The 21,231-nt window shown below is 41.9% G+C and overlaps 1 protein-coding gene across 1 annotated transcript in view; it reads left to right on the forward strand.

Annotated features, from left to right (window-relative positions):
- The window catches only part of BORCS5 (BLOC-1 related complex subunit 5), a 75,418-nt gene that overhangs the window by 19,288 nt on the left and 34,899 nt on the right, over positions 1-21,231 (forward strand). The window contains exon 3 of the mRNA XM_061582507.1: positions 9,059-9,216. Within this exon, the coding sequence (XP_061438491.1) occupies positions 9,059-9,216 (158 nt within the window). The remainder of the gene's footprint in view (positions 1-9,058; positions 9,217-21,231) is intronic.

Here is a 21,231-nt window from a genome sequence, read left to right on the forward strand (position 1 = left end):
TTAAGTTCATAGAGTAAATTGTTTAAATTGGTATTTTCCAGATTTTTGATAGCAGAGGCACAGTTCTTTTCCTTTTGAATTAAATAGGGGAATTTGGAGACATGCCTTCACTTGTGTGCCCTCAACAATTTACTCTGAGAGTCATAAAGTATAAATTAGGCTCTCTGAAGAGCTTGCTCTGTATTTCTGTGCAAGTGTCTGTTCTGTGCATTCTTCCTGACCGGAAGACCAGAACAAGTTACTGTCTCTGCGAGTGGGTAATTCTGCATTCCACACCTTATCACAGAGATGGGGGAGAGTTACATGAACCAAGGAAGTGATGATTCAGAGGAGATAAGGGCAGAGGAGTATATTGTGTAGTGATGGAATAGGTACCCTTGTCTGTGGATGGACTCTCAAGAGCCTTTTAAGTATGTAATTGATTTGATGTGGCACCAACACCTCTCTGACAGCATACTGTTTCAGAAATACATAGTCTAAATGCTCTGTAATTAGAAATGATAGAAGTGTATAAAGTATGCATGGCATGGAAAAAGTAGACAGAAATGTTTTTCTCCCTCATAAACACAAGAATTTGGGGACATTCAATGAAGCTGAATGTTGGAAGAGTCAGAACAAAGGAAAGTGCTTCTTCACACAGCACATAGTTGAACTGTGGAATTCGCTGTCACAGGAGGCAGTGATGGCCCCCACCTGAGAAGACTTTAAAAGAAGATGAGACAAATTCAAGGAGGAAAAGGCTATTAGTGGCTACTAGCCATGGTGGCTGTGCTCTGTCACCATAGTCAGATGCAGTATGCTTCTAAAAACCAGTTGTCGGTAGGCACAGGAGGGGAGAGTGCCTTTGTATTCAGGTCCTGCTTGTGGGCTTCCCATGGGCGGCTGGTTGGCCACTGGGAGAACAGGAGGCTGGACTTGCCTGATCCAGCAGGCTCTTCTTATGTTCTTGAAGAGAGGCTAAGGTTGAGGAAGCTGGTTGCGACAATGGAAGCAAGTAGACTGATGATACCTCTTAGACCTATATTGGAAGATCCTTCTCCTTTACTACTAACCCTTGGAGAATGGGGCATTTCGGAGCTCTCTCCCAGGTGAGTGGTCAATTCTTAGCCCACGCTTACCCACTCACATTTCTGATGGTACCTTTCTTGCCTATACTGCTGAAGTTATGCAAGAGGAGGAAGTTGGCAGACAGACTTATAATCACAGTACCATTATTTTACTGCACATTGCAATTTAGAAGGCCTTCAGAGTTCTCTACTGCCCCAGAGTTTGAAAAGAAAGGTGGCAAAGGAGGAGGTGGTAGTGAAGATGGAGGAAATGTCCAGGTTCAGGAGGTAAGCCACCTTTAAGGAGGCATTCCATTAGGGACATGAACAAGCTAAGTGAGAGGGAGAGCCCCTGTATAATTCTGTAATTAAGTGACTAAACGATAACATGGTTATTATGTTTGGGTTACTAGAAATGGGAAGAATTCCAGATGTACTTCAAGTGCAACTCTGTCCTGAGACTGACAGGAAATACTAAGCAGATGGTGCAACTAAACATCCTGTGATTCCTTGCTCATATAAATGAGGGTGGTTTTAATCAGGAATTGAGACTGAATTGGTACCCTCTGGAATCCTTGATTTTATAAACAGAACTTAACACATCAATTTCTACACATAAAACTTTATAAGTTACTGTTGCCTATCTTGCTGAATATGAGTAATGCATAGGCCTTACACTTTAATTACATGTCATTCAGATGTAATATTTGACTATCTTGTTATCTGTGAAAATCCCTCTTGTTAATTCTGGTGTTCTAAGGAAAAATGGAACTAAGTATTGAATAGGATTTTCAAAATGCTCCCTCATGACTGAATAATATGTGGCATATTTTCAGTTTCTTTTTTTTTTTTTTAATAATTTTTATTCAAATTTTTCCAAAAACAAACAAAACAAAGTCAAAAAGACATAACAATACATCAACAAAAAATGAAAATAAAATCGTTGACTTCCGATTTGTCGCAGATCAGCTATAAGTATATAATATACATCAAACCTGTCCCTTAATGTATACATACAGAGTCCCTTTTCTCCATAGGCTGTCTTAATTAATCGTCAAATCCCAGTATCATCATTTTATTTTGATCTTTCAACAAAAAGTCTAAGAGAGGTTTCCATTCCTTAAGAAATGTATCTGTCGATTTTTCTCTAAGTAAACATGTCAATTTATCCATTTCTACTAAGTCCATTAATTTCAATAACCATTCTTCCATTGTTGGTGTTGATTCCATTTTCCACTTTTGTGCATATAATAATCTTGCTGCCGTAATCATATATAATATTATTTTCAGTTTCTATATCATTTTTGTTAGTAAATTCTGCCAACTTGAGGAGGCCTAGATAGTTGCATATATCAACTGATGTCAGCTGATGGGCAGGAGGATGGTGTTCAATTATGTGTTGGCTGTGTGTGCCAGTTCCATGCAGTTCTCCATGTGTCCCAGTTCCCCCCCAGCCAATGCAGCAGGATTTATCCAGGTTAAATCCTGTTCAGTTTGTTGGGATTCAGTGCAAACTCCTTCCTGATTAGGAAGGGTTTTGCATTGAAACTCCTGCTAAAATGACATTTCCCCCCTCCATTTTAGCAGCATCTTGTTGCTTGCAAGGTGCTCTGAAGTCTCAGTATTGGGACTTCAAATGTCTAGTCACCTAACATCAGGGGATTGCTGCCCACCTGTCAAATTTAGTCCATGAGGCCAATCATGATATGAATTTGGTCCATGGAGCCAAAAGGTTTCTGCACCCCTGCCATACAATGTTGTAATCTGCTAGCAAAGAAATCGTGGAACCAGACCGTCAAAATTAGGCTGCTCTGAAAGTGTAAAACAGTTCGCAAATGTAGCTAGTTCCCAAAATAGAATTTGTTACTTTTAAAAGGGAAGCGTTTGTGGCCACTTGCGAAGTGTAGGCCAGGCTCATCTCAGTAATGATCACACAACAGTCAAGGTAGTATAAATTGTCTCTAAGTAAAAGCAGCTCATGTGTGGTTTCAGACAATTCTACATAATAAGTCACATATCAAAATGGTTGTACTTCCAGCCCAATATGCCACAATTTGGAAAACTAAGTAATGATTCAATATTGGTTGATGATAATGACTTAACCCCCTCTGACTATATGATAACTGTGAGTATCCTTCTACATTAAATCTGTAATGAGAGATAATATACTACTTTAGCTGTCATATTACTGTAGTTCTCAGGCCATTTCTTTAGTCCAGAGTTTTATTTGTTTTTTTTGGTGTTTCTGTTTGATACATGCAAATAACTGGGGTTCTCAATAAAATATAATGTAAAAGAATTACTTCCTGCAAATCTGTCTCATCCTGTAAGGATTCCCCCCCATCAGTCATCCAGCTGTGAAGAGCAGGCTTTAAATAACTATTATTTTTTCTTACTAGGATTTGATTTGTTGCAGCTATAAAATGAATTTCTCCCAACAAGAATATGATGACTTGGGAAAGAAATTATTTTAACTTTTTATTCTGTATCAAAACAATGAGAAGTTTGTCATGTTGGGGAGGATCAATTAGCTTTGCCAGGATAATATGCTACCCTCTGTTGGAAAAAAAGGCATTTAGGCTATAGTCCCAACACTGTTAATAGGGACTGGAGTTAGCTCCACTGAACACATTGGGGCTGAGCAGTGAATTTTCTGTCCAAAAGCAGCTGCCTGTGGTTATACAGATCAGGTTGGTAGGAGGAAATAAGAGAAGCTGGCTCCTAGATTTATGACTGGGGGTAGGAGAGAGTCTTTCTACTTACACAGTTCAGCTTTAAAATTAGAGAATAATCTCTAATCTTTAAGAGGTGTCAAAACCTTTTAAATATTTCTTTCAGCCTGGATGTAGCTCTAGCTCTGGTCAACTAGCAGGGAACCTCTGACCCACAGGTCTTATTAGCCTGCCAGGCTATTTAATAGAATTATAGAATACTAGAGTTGAAAGGGGTCTATAAGGCCAATGAGTCCAACCTCCTGCTCAATGCAGGAATCCAAGTTTAATCATACCCACCTGCCGTACACCTGATGTCATATGATATCATGGGACAGATAAAGCCATGGCTCTTTTGGGGTTTACAGGCACTGGCCCCCATTGGGTTTACAGGGAAAGGCACAGGGCTTTGCAAGTGTCGACAATCAGCTGATTGGCAGCACTTGCAAAGCTCTGTGCCTTTGCCTGTGCAGTTTGATTTCAAACTGCATGGGCATAGGAAAATGGGTCACCTGATGTCATTGTGCTGTCAGATGGCTGACAGATGTGCAGCCCCACTCACCTGTCACTGATGGCCCACAGGGGTAGGGGAGGTCAGTTCCAGCCAGATCCAATTGCCCACCCCTGCGCTAGTCTTCTGCTTCATCTTCTGCAATTTACTTGCTTCTTGGTGCCTCTCTCTCTCTCTCTCTCTCTCATATATATATATATCTGTCAGGCCGATATCCAGATATGTTATGATGAGGGAGCTTTGGAATACAGAGTTGGTGAATAGTATAATAAAAACTAAGAGAATGAGCTACAAATCAAGAAGTCTGCAGTTCCCTAGGTGGCCTTAGGTGAGCTTACTCCAATATGCATAAGGGTGATAATAACACTGATTTACCGTATAGAGTTAGTGTAAGGATTACAACTAGATAATGCATGTGAAGAACTTTGAACACTTGAAAATGCTATTCAGTATTTATTATTTGTATTATTAAGTCAATGTGAAATACTAAAAGCTAAATATAAGTTTGGTATGTCTGGAAGTTTGTTATTGTATTTTATGTATTTTAATTATATTTTATGTGTTTTAATTTATTTTAATGCTCTGTGATTCTGTTTACAATTTTATTATGTACGTGTTTGATTTTATTTTTGTAAGCTGCCCTGAGTGTCCTATTACAGGGTAGAAGGGTGGGATAGAAATATTTTAAATAAATAAATAAATTGTTTGATTTAAAAAAAATTGAATTAGATTTTTAAGGTGACCAAGTGCTTGTCTAAGCCCATGATTCTAGCAGGACTGTGGAGTCGGAGTCGTGGAGTCGGAGTCGGGAGCAATTTTGGGTGGAGTCGGAGTCGGTAGAAATGTACCGACTCTGACATCCAAATAAATTTCGATTGACAAGAAGCAATTTTGGGTGGAGTCGGAGTCGGACAGTAGAAAAATAGAGGAGTCAGAGTTGAAGGTTTGGTGTACCGACTCCACAGCCCTGGATTCTAGGCTGACCAGTGACATGATATTCCATTTCAAACACAGAAACTGTACCCAGTCAATGTACCATTATCTGACTCACCCGTTTTTGTAAGTCACCATAAAGCCACTAACGAGAATAATGTTTCATCCTGATATATGGCAGCAGATAATTGAGAACCTCTAAGCAGTTGCAAGGATGACAATAATGTAGAAGCAAAAATGTGTCACTCTGAATTTCTTCTTAGAAGTATCATCTGAAAACAGCTTGGGTTTTCAGTTAATGATGAGGAAAGGGGGAGAGTGGCAGGGCCAGAGATGGCACTGGAGCACATCATCCAACTATACCTTATTTGATTTGTAAAATGACTTTTCCCTTCCTTGGGAACTGGATCCCTCATTTTGCTAATGATTTCTTTTTGTTGTTATTATTCTGAAGAACATTTATATAAGGATGCAGTGAACATTTGAGATACCTGAAATGTAAAGCCTGCACTTGTGTGAAGCTAATCTGTTATGTATTTTAAAAACTCTGTAACATGGCATAACATCAACTATCCTGGGAGAAGTGAGTTGCCTATAACCATTCTATGACCCCTTGAGGGGGATTCTGGAAGGAGAGGAAGGGAGAGATATGATGGCTTTTCTGGTGTCCTGGCTTTCTAAACTAGACCTGGGGCTGCAGCTCTCTGACAATACTGAGCGGACACATGTGAGTAAAAATGGCGACCCTCCCAGAGACATTATAATATGTTTTGCATTGGTACAGGAAGAAGGAGCAGGTCTATAATGCTGTTTGGAGTCTCTGCAGGCTTTTATACCATATTGAACCAGTGCAAGTGTACCAGGATCTATTTGAAGAAACCCTTGCTAGATGCAAGAAACTCAGACTATAAACTGAAGTCCTCCAAAAAGTTAATGTGTGTTATTGCTGGGTCTTCCCCTTTAAACAGGTGGTGTATCATGAAGAGCACTTTTACAGGGTCTACAGGGCCTCAGACCTGCGGAACACTCCATTACAACCCTCACCAGAATGGTCACGGGGCAGAGCCTCCAGAGAGGATGGGAGAGATCTGCAACACGAAACCCTCAGAAAAGAACATAGCCCTTCAGCAATGTCTGTTTAAGTTTCTCACTTGCTCTATGTCTCACTTGAATTCTCCCTCCTCTCTCCACTCTTGCTTCCCCCTTCGTTTCTCTCTTTGCAGAATGCCGTATGGACTGGTGACCCCTTTGTGCTTCCCTTAGCTATTTTTCTCTCCCTCCTGCCCTTGTTAAGTGCCTCAAGTTGATGGTCACTATGGGTGATTATGTGGAAGCTTGCTGTTATGAAACTCAGCCTGTGAAGGGTGATAGTTTTTGATGTTTCCTGTTACTGGTGGTGTTTGGGTTTTTTCCTGTTTTGCTCTGGAACAATTGCTGCTCTTCTGTGCCTGAACCAGCTCCTCATAATTATTCATTCTAGCTCAATGATGGGGGATGAACGTGAGATCCTTTCCTTAATTTGAAAGGCCTGGGCATGTTTGTGAAGCGATCCAGAATTGAATTGTGGCTCCCAGGGGAAATCTGCACATTGTACTCCTGCAGAAAACTCACCAGAAATCCCGCCTTTCTAACAGACTAAAAGGCAAATGGATTAGGGCAGTAGTTCCAAACTCCCCCCCCCTACAGATCACTTAAAAATTTCTGATGGTCTTGGCAGACCGCTTAATGGCTTCTGCCTGTTGTTGCAATTGTAATGCACTGTGCTAGATGCTGTATGGTTTTTTTAAAATATATTTTTTTATTTCTTATATTTCATTGTATTATATTTTGTGTTCCATAGAATTCAAATTGTAATACAGTAAAATACAACATAAGAAACAAAGGAAGCAATACAAGTACAATTAAAAATAAATATGAATATTAATGTGGACATGCCATGGACTACCTGAATGAAGCTCATGGCATGGACCACAGTTTGGGAACGCCTGAATTAGGAAACATCTTTGCTCCTCTGGGACCTCCAAATTGGGGGTGGGGTGGGGGGTGGTTATTCTTATTGGACAGAAGTTCCCTTTTCATGTCTCTGAAGTGAAATGTGATATTCGGGGGTGAACAAATGCCTTTTCTTTCTGAAGTACTGGATGAAATAGAAATACTTCAGCAAGGGACAGTTGTTTTGGGTGGTGACGTGAGTTCTGTTCCTGACATGATGTGTAACCATTCTAGCATGCAGTATTTTTCATGGGACACAACCCCTACCGTATCCAAACCTTGTGTAGATCATGCCATATGTGACATATGGAGGGTTTTGCAGTCGAGAGGGATTTTACCTTTTTCCTCATAGCGGCACAGGTCTTACTGTTGCATTGACTTGATGCTGATCTCCACTGCTGTAAAGGACCAAAACTTTGGATCAATCATTTTGCCTGATCATGCATTAGTGCTTGTGACATTGACACCTGATGGCCACTATTTAGGTGCTTATGCATCGTAACTCAATCCACAACTTTTAACTAAGCAGCTAGCGAGGGAGCAACTGGAAAAATACTTAGGGGAATACTTTCAGTTTAATGATTTGCCTGAGACTTCAAATGACATACTTTGGGAGTCAATGAAACCTGTCGTGTGGGATATATATTAGGGAAGCTTCTAAGCTAAAACAAACAAGAGGAAGGCTGCCTGCATCCAATTAGGGATACTGCAGGGTTAGAGGCCAAACATAAAAGAACTGGGAGCACTAGAGTTTACCATAGGCTTGTCAGCAAAAGGAGTGAATTGGCGGCCACTGCGGTTCATAAAGTTCAAAGGTCAATGATGTAACTGAATAGACTATATTATGAATTTAGTAATAAAAGTTAAAAATTGCTGGCTAGAGCTTTGCAGGGGGAAATCGCCCAAACCCAAGTTGCACAAATGAAAGACGGGGGTGGGTGGGTTATCCACTATAAGCCCACAAATATCTGTCACACATTTGCTTGGATATTATACTGATCTGCATTACACTGAGCAACCTGATCTTGGGCTCATTGACACTGTTAATATGCCTCTGTTGACCACTGAGCACAGGGAGTTTCTCAACCACCCTATAATAGTGGATGAAATTGAAGCAACAATTAAGCACTTGAGAAATTGGAAGGCTCCAGTTGTCAGTGGTTTGGATGTGTGTGTGTGTGTGTGTTTTATAAAATATCTAAACTGTTTAGTGGTATGGGGGGGTTGCGATCCCAGAGATGTGGCATCACTCCCAACCGGCTGTCATTCTGAAGCCGAGTAGGGATCCAGAGTCTGGGATCATACTGCCCTGTAGCGCTACTAAACCAGGATACCAAACTCGTCACCTCTATCTTGGCAAAAAGACTGAATTGTTTATAGCTACCTAGCCGAGGACCAAACTGGCGTCATGCCAGCGCAACAGTTGGCTGGTTCAATCCAGCAAGTGCTTAACCTGATCCACAATAGTGAGGTGCACACAACTCCCCTGGCCTTATTGTCATTGGGTGTCTTCAAGACATTTGACCACTTTGAATGGTCAATGCCCAGCAACTTGTTTTCAGGCTAGAAAAAACAATACACATCTGGGTGACTGCAACAGAATGGTGATTCTAGTGGGCACATTTGCAAACATCTTACATGTTTGATTACCAGGAGGTTGTCCTGGGTTTGTGTGGGTATAACAGGCTGTTGACCTGCTCCTGGGTTTGTCTCTGTGTAGCATGTTAAATGGCCCTAAAAACAGGTTAAAAATGTGGATTTGAGTTAAGAAACTGTTACTTGTATTTTGATTCTGCCCACTTTAATCACTTTGCTAGTTCTATTAGCCATTTTAGTAATTTGCTTTGTTATTGATTTTCTTCTAGGTCTTCTTAGTGGACAGACATCTCCTACCAACATTAAACTTGAGAAACTAGACTCTCAGCAAGTTCTACAGCTCTGCCTCCGGTACCAAGACCACCTTCACCAGTGTGCGGAAGCTGTTGCCTTTGACCAGAATGCTTTAGTCAAACGGATCAAAGAGGTATGGAGTATGCTGTGGTTGGAGAATGAAAGGGGGTTCCATAAAAGTGTCATTAACATTTCTTGTCTTTTTGAGGCAAGAAAAAATTGATGCCTGTTACAAAACAGTATGTTTAACCTTGTTTTAAAATGTGTTCTATTATGAAATAGTTAATGGAATGCTAGGAGGTGTGGATGATGTAAGACTGGCAGGTGGGAGGGGCTGTGTGAGTAAGAGTTCTTAGCAAGTTTTGAAAAGCGGTTTTGTCAGGGGAGACGGATTAGATCTTGAAGAGTTAGGGTATGTTTTTAGGAAGGATAGGATTGGGAGGTTGTTGAGGGAGGATTTTATTAGGATTAGAGGAGTAGAGTGGGTAGGGTGGATAGGGACTATAACAATACTTTATTTCTAATATTTATCTTGTAATTAATAAAGTTTATTTTGTATGGTTAGAATCCTGCGTGTCAGCTTGGTTACATATGCTACCACAACAGGGTCCAGTTCCATACCATACCTGTACCTATACCAGTACAGCTATCGGTGTACCAGTGGTCACCTTTTGAGGAGAAAGTTGTGGGCTGAAGCTTGTGGTATATGTGACAGGATGAGGCAGATGTCCCATGAGGGATTTCCTGATCCAAGCATGCGGTATCAGAGGTAGAATCCTGGACAGGCAGAGATATTGTTACAGCTACTCAATCTGGACTTTAGTGTGTTTTTGTCATTGTGCATTTTTTAGTATGTTTTTATTATGTTTTATTGTATATATAGCGAAACACAAACTCCTACTGGGAGAAAGGGCAGGATATAAATCTAATAAATAAATAAAATAAATAGAGGGGATATTTTTAGTGTAAAGTTGTATGCAAATCTTATCAATCAATAAAATCAAGTTGCATTTTCCATTTTCCTGCTGCAGTCCTACTTTCCTCATGTATCATCTGTTTTAGATTATAAACTTCTATAGACACTGACCAGTTTCTAGTTTATGTACAACACCTAGGTGTTGTAGATGCTTGATAATTAGTATTAGTGTTTGACGTGCTTACATATATGGAGAAAATCCATGTCCAGTGAATGCTATTACAACTTGGATTGTGAGATCATAGTGTTATATTTATTAGTGATTCAACATACTTTGTTCTAAATGGGTAATTGTATGTTGCTAAGCATATATCTGCCAAACATCCCATTGCAAACTAGAATATCTCTTTCTTAAAAGTAAACAGTGAACATCAATATGTTAATTTTACAGTGTGGTTGCTTAATCTTTACTTTCTTTCCATACAGAGCAGCCAGGATTTATAGTTAGTGTGACTCAGAACTCAGAACTTCCATATGGCTAGCTGAACAATAAATATGATTCACTGTATTTGTTGAGTGACCGCAATCAGTTCATGCTGTGTTGAATCCCAGTTCAGATGAAACCAATGTTTTTAAAAAAGGTATTTTTGGTCAACAAATAATCTTGAAGCCAGCTAATTACGCAAGGTGTAAATGTATCTGCAGATGTTGGTGACTAGGGATAGAGTTCGCTGCATGGTGCCAATCGACCTTTATATATGGCGTTTATTGATCTGTCTAAGGCCTTTGACACTGTGAATCGAACCTCTCTCTGGACCATCCTTCTGAAAACTGGATGCCCTGATAAATTTGTGAATATTTTGCAACTCCTTCATGACAACATGACAGCAACTGTTTTGGACAACAATGGCTTTCAGAGCGATCTATTCAGAGTTGGATCAGGTGTAAAACAGGATGCGTCATTGCTGCTACCTTATTTGCTATCTCCATTGCTATGATTCTATACCTTATTGAGGGGAAATTTCCTACTGGTGTGGAAATCATATATCGAACAGATGGAAAGCTTTTTAATCTCAGTAGGCTGAAAGCAAAAAGTAAGGTAATGTCAACCTCTGTCGTAGAACTTCAATATGCTGATGATAATGTAGTCTCTGCACATTCAGAGAAAGAACTTCAAACTATCCTAAATGTCTTCGCAGAAGCATATGGAAAGCTTGGGCTCTCACTTAATATTAAAAAAACCAAAGTGCTTCATCAACAGGTGCGAACTAGTCCCTCCAGCACCATCAATCTAGCTTAATGGTGTGACATTGGAGAACGTTGATAACTTCTCCTCTCGGCAGCCAACTGGGAAGTCTTGGCCCATGAACGTCCCAAATGGAGGTCATCTATTATCAAAGGAGCTGTGGACTTTGAAGAAGCACGAATACAGGGCTAACGGGACAAACGAGCTAAGCAGAAGGCACGTCAAACAAATCCTCATTGCGACCATCTTCCATCTGGAAACCTATGTGCTCACTGTGGGAGGCTGTGTGGATCCAGAATTGGCCTCCACAGTCACTTACGGACCCACTGTTAAAGACCTTATCTTGGAAGACAGTCTTACTCGGCCATGAGTGATCGCTAATGAATGAATGAATTTCGATAGTCCATCGTTTCTTTATTGGTCCATCCTTGTTTTGTTTCTGCTTTCTCTGGTGCTTGCCAATTCAATCTGCTGCGCATGTTTTTGGGTGATGCAATCCACAGGTGTTTTTTTGGGGGGGTGTTGCAAAAATTACGTTATTATTTTCATAGATACTTATGTAAATGACAGCATTCCACTTAGTTTTTTAGTGGCAGAGAAAAACATTGTGTAATTTTTAGGTCGCTTACATGAATGACCACAGTGTTCCATGTGGTGTTTTGGTGGAGGGGGAAAACATTGCACAATTTTTATGTAGCTGCTGAGGTTGAATGATCAGATCACAGTGTTCCATGCGGTTTTTTGGTAGTGGGAAAAACATTGCGTAATTCTCAGGTACCTGCTGTGACATTGTCAGTCACTGTCAGTCACACAGTGACGCACACACACACACTTAGCACAGAGAGAGTGAGAGAGAGACGGCCCTTGATTAGCTTAGAACAGCAGCAATGAAAGAGGGGTGGGGTGAGGCGAGGCGGGTAGCGTGGGTCAGTCTCATCATCATCATCATGTTTCCCATGTAAGAGATTCAGAATGCTTTGAGATACCTTGTTTGAAAAACATGACATTGCATGATGATTTGACAACATTGAAGACATATATAGCCAGGGTTGTTGTTTTTTACATTATATTGCAATAATAACATTTTTTTATAATCTATAATGGACAAATGGAAAGCCTGTGGTTGACACAACATCTTAATTACGAAAAAAATTATGTAAAATGGGGAGAGGATTTAAAACAAATTTTTTTTTGCCGGTTGCAGTCGTGACTGCAAAATCTGTGCTGATTACAGCTGCGGCCTGGCGCAAGAGATTGGTGCCGCTCCGAAGGGATCGCGAACTCAGTCAGGATCTGGTACCAAGGTCAATTTTGTCGGATATTCTCCCTTATCCCTATTGGTGATTCACATTACTTAAATATCCAGCAATTTTTCTCATTGCCAACTTGATGAAACTATGTTTTCAAATAAACTCTGTAAACCTTTCTGAAATTGAATGAATCTCTCTGTCACACTCTGGTGCTGACTGCTCTTGCTTTTAGTTGGAGTGGGGGAATAAGAGGCTAAAGCAACTGCCACTAGAGAGGAAACGAAACAGGCTGTACAGCAGTTTCCTCATTCTCTGTGGAGAGAAAGCTGAAGATTTTTCAAGGGCAAAGGTTCTCAGCTTGTTGGGGTACAAGGTGAACAGTTAACAGGAGAGCGATGTCCCCTTGCCTCTTAAAATATCCACAACAGCACCTTGGCTCCAAAAGGGTTAATTTTGTCTGGTGGAAAAAAACAGCAGTGACTTGGCTGCATAGGAAACATGAGGAAAGTTTTGTGCTGAAATTTTCTGTTGACCTGGATGAGGGAGTGGCTTCACCCACTGTTCAGTAGCATGAAGAGTGTTTCAGTTGAATGTGTCATTATACACCTCTTGACTGGTTTTCTAGAGCCGTAAAGAGGAAAAGCACTGTACATAAAACAGTATACCCACGTAAAAAAAGCCAATCTTGCTAAGGACAATTGTGTTTCTTTTGTGTCTCTTCCTAGCAGCATTTTTCTTTTTTATAAACTTTCTTTTTATACCAGATCATATAGCTGACCAAGCCTGCCAGAATCCTGAGCTCCATTCTTCCAGAGTATCCAGAACATCCTGAATCCTGCAATAGTCTTTTGTTAGCTTTGCTGGTAGATCCTCTTTCCTGCCTCTGTTGTGGAGCTCCCAGTTGTGCTGCTCACTTCATCATTCCTCCTACTCTTTCTATTTCTTTCCTTCTGGGAAGCCTCATACTTAACCATTTAATTGCTGTTTATCATACTCTTCCAGTAAACCTTTTTCTGGGAATACCTTACAAGGGTACTCATCTACCCATACTAAACATTTCAAACATTACTGGCACCTGACTCGTTTTGGAATTTTCCTTTAAACATGATAGAAGGACCAGCTTTTCTGGAAGGACTTCAACCCCTGGCAGAATAAAGTCAGGGTTGTTACAGGCCCCCTTATTTTGGGCCCTTTCAAGGTCTCCAAGGTTGAATAAAATGTGTTAAAATGGGAGACGAGTTCATTTTGTATAGAAAAACACCCAGCTGGAAGCATAGCCTAGTTCCTGACAGCTAGCTGCTATAAGGGTTACGTTTATTTAATTCCGCCTCCTTCCTCCTCCCTTTCTAAAGACTGGGCAATCTCCCACCTCTCTTGCTTACACAGATGTTAGAAGACTCTGCTGCTGAGTCTGGGAAGACAGTCAAGAAGAAGAGGAGAGAAAAATTGGAAATGAGGTCTTTTTTACCAGCTACAGCTCACACATTGTCACACTTTTAAAAGGCGACAGGAACTAAACATACCAAGCCTCAGAGGAAGTCCCCCCCCCCATGTGCAAACCTCAAGCTGGCCTATAAAAAAGCCAGAACGAAGCTGTTTTTCTACCAGTCCTAACGGACATGGTCCAACACTAAGCTTGCTGCTGCTCAACTGATTAATGGAGACTGGAGTCATAAAGGCATAATATATTGTAAGGAGACATTCTTTGTTAAATTTATGAATACCTAAAAGAGATAAAGGGAAAACCTTATAGCATTTAAAGCTGTTGTAAGTAAGGGGCTTTTGTAGCAATGTTATTTGCCTTAAGGCATAGCCTGTTTAAATATTATGCCCTGGTTGCAGCCAGCTTTATATCTGTCTATGAATTGTGCACTGGCCAAGGCCACATGTATTCTATAAGTTAGAATCTGTGCATAAAAAGAGCAATGATTTTGCACATGCTTTAGCCCAATTCACCTCCAATGCAGCAGCTATATAAATGCTGTTACAAACACAGCAGTAACAATTAAAAATAAAAAGATAAGATTACTAGGCCATCCTTGAGGTTGAAGCAAAGATACTGATGCGAAAGCCAAAGCAACCTGCGCCATTTTATAGAACTACATAAAAGAGTAGAAGCTTACTTTTCCAGAAGCAAAAGTTTGTATTGTAGCGTGTTTTGGCAGGTATTATAAAAGTTTCAAATCCTTTAGCAGATACTAAAGAGAGAACATAACATTTTCATACTCTTTCCGAAAAAGAGGATATAAGTTTATATTGAAGTTTAGCAGGTCAGTTAACACTGCAAAAAGTGTAAGAAATATATATATAAAAGAGATATAATTATATAAAGTTTAAAGACCCTTTAGCTATGACTAAAGAGAATTATTATATGAAGCCTAAAACCTTTAGCTAAGGCCAAAGAGGATTGTTTGTACAACTAAGAAGGGGCTGTTTGTACAAATAAGAAGTGAACAATGCTTGTTAGATAAATCCTTGAAGAATAGAGTTGTTTGCATAAAGCTATTACTAGATAAAATGTTACATTAAGGCGTGTAACTGCCTCTCACATACAAGCCTCACAATTATAAGTACTAGATAATTAGTGAAATCCAGCCTAGTGATGCTTTAAATACTAAGTTTAAAATAAAGACAGCTATGAGCCGCTTTAAGATCCTCCGTGGTGCAGAGTGGTAAGTGGCGGTAACGCAGCCAAAAGCTCTGCTCACGGCCGGAGTTCGATTCCAACGAAAGGAGGAAGTTGAATCTCCGGTAAAAGGGGTCGAGGTCCACTCAGCCTTCCATCCATCCGTGGTCGGTAAAATGAGTACCCAGCATATGCTGGGGGGTAAAAAAAGGCCAGGGAAGGAACTGGCAATCCCACCCCATATATATGGTCTGCCTAGTAAATGTCGCAAGACGTCGCCCTAAGAGTTGGAAACGACTCACACTACAAGTGCGGGGACACTTTTACCTTTACGAGCCGGTTTCATTATTATGTTTAAGATAACGCCAGTTATATCCCTATCTAACCCATGTGAAGTAAGATTGGGTGTGTTTAAGTATTATGCTCTGGCTATGGCCAGTAATATATGGCTGTTTAAATATTTTACTGTTAAGCTACTGGCTATGACCAGATTCTCTTTATAAATCATGTATACACCATTTCTGCACTGGCTGAGGCCACTTACTTGTTTGTCTAGTCTACCCCAGACTATAGTATTGAAATAAAGAAATATAGTTGTATTTTCCACTGTGGAACTTTATTATTATATTAGCTGCTATATACTTAGCCCTGCAGAGGAACTTGGGTAGGATTTGTTTTGCTAGGTTTACCTAGCCAGTTGTCTGCTGTAGGTAACAGGACTCACTTAGGTGAGGACAATGTTTTACATATAAGGCTATGAGTAGACATTGTCATGAACCACCCCAGTTCAGTCCCAGTCTCTGGCCTAAAGATGGGCACTCCTTCTCTGTTCCATAGCTTAAGAACATAAGAACATAAGAAGAGCCTGCTGGATCAGGCCAGTGGCCCATCTAGTCCAGCATCCTGTTCTCACAGTGGCCAACCAGGTGCCTGGGGGAAGCCCGCAAGCAGGACCCGAGTGCAAGAACACTCTCCCCTCCTGAGGCTTCTGGCAACTGGTTTTCAGAAGCATGGTGCCTCTGACTAGGGTGGCAGAGCACAGCCATCACAGCTAGTAGCCATTGATAGCCCTGTCCTCCATGAATTTGTCTAATCTTCTTTTAAAGCCATCCAAGCTGGTGGCCATTACTGCATCTTGTGGGAGCAAATTCCATAGTTTAACTATGCGCTGAGTAAAGAAGTACTTCCTTTTGTCTGTCCTGAATCTTCCAACATTCAGCTTCTTTGAATGTCCACGAGTTCTAGTATTATGAGAGAGGGAGAAGAACTTTTCTCTATCCACTGTCTCAATGCCATGCATAATTTTATACACTTCTATCATGTCTCCTCTGACCCGCCTTTTCTCTAAACTAAAAAGCCCCAAATGCTGCAACCTTTCCTCATAAGGGAGTCGCTCCATCCCCTTGATCATTCTGGTTGCCCTCCTCTGAACCTTTTCCAACTCTAGAATATCCTTTTTGAGATGAGGCGACCAGAACTGTACACAGTATTCCAAATGCGGCCGCACCATAGATTTATACAACGGCATTATGATATCGGCTGTTTTATTTTCAATACCTTTCCTAATTATTGCTAGCATGGAATTTGCCTTTTTCACAGCTGCCGCACACTGGGTTGACATTTTCATCGTGCTGTCCACTACAACCCCGAGGTCTCTCTCCTGGTCGGTCACCGCCAGTTCAGACCCCATGAGCGTATATGTGAAATTAAGATTTTTTGCTCCAATATGCATAATTTTACACTTGTTTATATTGAATTGCATTTGCCATTTTTCTGCCCATTCACTCAGTTTGGAGAGGTCTTTTTGGAGCTCTTCGCAATCCCTTTTTGTTTTAACAACCCTGAACAATTTAGTGTCATCAGCAAACTTGGCCACTTCACTGCTCACTCCTAATTCTAGGTCATTAATGAACAAGTTGAAAAGTACAGGTCCCAATACCGATCCTTGAGGGACTCCACTTTCTACAGCCCTCCATTGGGAGAACTGTCCGTTTATTCCTACTCTCTGCTTTCTGCTTCTTAACCAATTCCTTATCCGCAAGAGGACCTCTCCTCTTATTCCATGACTGCTAAGCTTCCTCAGAAGCCTTTGGTGAGGTACCTTGTCAAACGCTTTTTGAAAGTCTAAGTACACTATGTCCACTGGATCACCTCTATCTATATGCTTGTTGACACTCTCAAAGAATTCTAATAGGTTACTGAGACAGAACTTTCCCTTGCAGAAGCCATGCTGGCTCTGCTTCAGCAAGGCTTGTTCTTCTATGTGCTTAGTTAATCTAGCTTTAATAATACTTTCTACCATTTATCCAGGGACAGAAGTTAAGCTAACTGGCCTGTAATTTCCAGGATCCCCTCTGGATCCCTTTTTGAAGTTTGGCGTTACATTTGCCACTTTCCAGTCCTCAGGCACGGAGGAGGACCCGAGGGACAAGTTACATATTTTAGTTAGCAGATCAGCAATTTCACCTTTGAGTTCTTTGAGAACTCTCGGGTGGATGCCATCCGGGCCCGGTGATTTGTCAGTTTTTATATTGTCCATTAAGCTTAGAACTTCCTCTCTCGTTACCACTATTTGTCTTAGTTCCTCAGAATCCCTTCCTTCAAATGTTAGTTCAGGTTCAGGGATCTGCCCTATATCTTCCACTGTGAAGACAGATGCAAAGAATTCATTTAGCTTCTCTGCAATCTCCTTATCATTCTTTAGTACACCTTTGACTCCCTTATCATCCAAGGGTCCAATCGTCTCCCTAGATGGTCTCCTGCTTTGAATGTATTTATAGAATTTTTTGTTGTTGGTTTTTATGTTCTTAGCAATGTGCTCCTCAAATTATTTTTTAGCATCCGTTATTGTCTTCTTGCATTTCTTTTGCCAGAGTTTGTGTTCTTTTTTATTTTCTTCATTCGGACAAGACTTCCATTTTCTGAAGGAAGACTTTTTGCCTCTAGGAGCTTCCTTGACTTTGCTCGTTAACCATGCTGGCATCTTCTTGGCCCTGGCGGTACCTTTTCTGATCTGTGCTATGCACTCCAGTTGAGCTTCTAATATAGTGTTTTTAAACAACTTCCAAGCATTTTCGAGTGATGTGACCCTCTGGACTTTGTTTTTCAGCTTTCTTTTTACCAATCCCCTCATTTTTGTGAAGTTTTCTCTTTTGAAGTCAAATGTGACCGTGTTGAATTTTCTTGGCAATTGGCCATTTACATGTATGTTTAATTTAATAGCACTATGGTCACTGCTCCCAATCGGTTCAACAACACTTACATCTCGCACCAGGTCCCGGTCCCCACTGAGGATTAAGTCCAGGGTTGCCGTCCCTCTGGTCGGTTCCATGACCAAACGGTCTAGGGCATAGTCATTTAGAATATCTAGAAACTTTGCTTCTTTGTCATGACTGGAACACATATGCAGCCAGTCTATGTCCGGGTAGTTGAAGTCACCCATTACTACCACATTTCCTAGTTTGGATGCTTCCTCAATTTCATATCTCATCTCAAGGTCTCCCTGAGCATTTTGATCAGGGGGACGATAGATCGTTCCCAGTATTAAGTCCCTCCTGGGGCACGGTATCACCACCCACAACGATTCTGTGGAGGAGTCTGCCTCTTTTGGGGTTTTGAGCTTGCTGGATTCAATGCCTTCTTTCACGTATAGAGCGACTCCGCCACCAATACGTCCTTCCCTGTCCTTCCGATATAGTTTATATCCAGGGATAACCGTATCCCACTGGTTTTCTCCATTCCACCAGGTCTCGGTTATGCTCACTATATCAATGCTCTTCTCTAAGACCAAGCACTCCAGTTCTCCCATCTTGGTTCGGAGGCTCCTAGCATTAGCGTACAGGCACTTGTAAGCAGTGTCTCTCTTCAAGTGTCTTTGGCACTTGTGGTTAGGCCTGTGGTAATTTTGCTCTTCTGAATTTATATCCTGTGCCCCTGCTCTCACAATGCCTACTTCTAGGCCTACCCCTTTTAAAATTTCATCATTTCTTTGGTTTTTATCCCAGGGGGGAGGTTTATTCCGAACCGGACCTTTCTCAGCTCCTGTCGGGTTTCCCCCCTCAGTCAGTTTAAAAGCTGCTCTGCTACCTTTTTAATTTTAAGTGCCAGCAGTCTGGTTCCATTCTGGTTCAAGTGGAGCCCGTCCCTTTTGTACAGGCCCGGCTTGTCCCAAAATGTTCCCCAGTGCCTAACAAATCCAAACCCTTCCACCCGACACCATCGTCTCATCCACGCATTGAGACTGCGAAGCTGGGCCTGTCTGGCTGGTCCTGCGCGTGGAACCGGTAGCATTTCAGAGAAAGCCACCTTGGAGGTCCTGGCTTTCAGCATCCTACCTAGCAACCTAAATTTTGCTTCCAGGACCTCACGGCTGCATTTCCCCATGTCGTTGGTGCCAACGTGCACCACGGCCACTGACTCCTTCCCAGCACTGTCTACCAAACTATCTAAACGACGGGCGATATCCGCAACCTTCGCACCAGGCAGGCAAAACACCTTGCGGTCTACATGCCCATCACACACCCCACTGTCTATGTTCCTAATGATCGAATCACCCACTACAAGGATCCCTCCACCCCCTGGAGATATATCCTTGGCACGAGAGGATAGCTGCTCATCCCCCAAGGAATGGGTCCCTTCTAAGGGATCGTTTCCCTCTTCCTCAGCTGGATGCTCTCCTTCCCCGAGACCATCGTTCTCCATGATAGCAGGAGAGCTATCATCATTGGAGTGGGACACAGCTATAACGTCCCTGAAGGCCTCCTCCACACACCTCTCTGCCTCTCTCAGCTTTTCCAGGTCCGCCACCTTGGCCTCAAGGAAATGAAGTCGTTCCCGGAGAGCCAGGAGCTCATTGCACCGAGAGCACACCCACGATTTCTGTCCAACAGGCAGATAGTCGTACATGCTGCAGGCGGTGCAAAACACTGGAAAGCCCCCACACCCCTGCTGGCTTCTTACCTGCATAGTTTTGTTTAAGGTTTATTACGTTAATGGGTTGGAGACTGCGTTTAGTTGAGGTCAGGGAACAGACGGGCAGAGTGGGGGGCCCTGGCCTCCTCACCCTGCTGCCGAACTCGCTCTGCTGCTTAACTCACCTTGATGCTTTGTCAGCTGGGGCTCCCTCTAGCTCGTGGAGCAGGCTCCCTCACTAGGGTGCTCTGACTTTATATATGTGGCTGGCTCCTCCCAGCTGCTGCTGCCAGCCAATGATGTGTTACTTGAGGCTGATGGCTATCAGCTGGGGCTTAACTCTTTAGTATTCTCTCAGGCTTCCTTCCTTCCTGAGCGAGGGGCGGGGCTGTTTAAGCTTTTGGCTGCTTTTAATCTAATCAAGGGGCTGCGCCTTCCAGGCAAGTCTTTTGTGTTTGTTGTTTTCCCACCTAGAACAGCCTGACCTTTCTTTAACCTAGCTTCCTTCCTGGTGCTGCACTGCTGGACTGGTGAGGTACTGTGGATGACATTTGGTTTGTCAGGCTCAGGAGAAGGTGCCTGTGGGACTCCTGGCATTGGCCCTACAAGTCCTGGTGGTAAAAGAGGTTCTTCTGTGGGCTCCTGTCTGTCAGCCTCAGATGCAGTGCTTTCCTGGTCTCCAGCAACAGACTCAGAGCCCTAAATACAGTCTTTCTCCTTCGCTGGAGTCCCTGCAGCCTCTGACTCGTGAGTCTAGATTGTAATGACTCTGCAGTCATTACAAAACCTAATTTCAGAAGGGAAACAGGACCCTGCGGACTTCAGGAAAAGCCTCTGTGTCTAAATGTGTGCCCACCAGGGCTGTGGAGTTGGAGTTGGAGTTGGAAGCAATTTTGGGTGGAGTTGGAGTCGGCACAAATGTACTGACTCCGACTTCAAAATAAAATTAATATTTTAATATGAATATTAATTTGTTAATATTAATACATTAATATACATTTGCCATTTATGAAGGAGTCAGAGTACGAGTCAGACAGTAGAAAAATTAATATACATTTGCCATTTATGAAGGAGTCGGACTCGGACAGGAGAAAAATAGAGGAGTCGGAGTCGAAGGTTTGACGTACCAACTCCACAGTCCTGGTGCCCACAGGCACCACATTGGTCCCAAATTGTGGTCTGTGGACCAGCATGGTTTA

This window comes from Rhineura floridana, chromosome 8 (genome assembly GCF_030035675.1).
Source record: "Rhineura floridana isolate rRhiFlo1 chromosome 8, rRhiFlo1.hap2, whole genome shotgun sequence".
Taxonomy (NCBI): domain Eukaryota; kingdom Metazoa; phylum Chordata; class Lepidosauria; order Squamata; family Rhineuridae; genus Rhineura; species Rhineura floridana.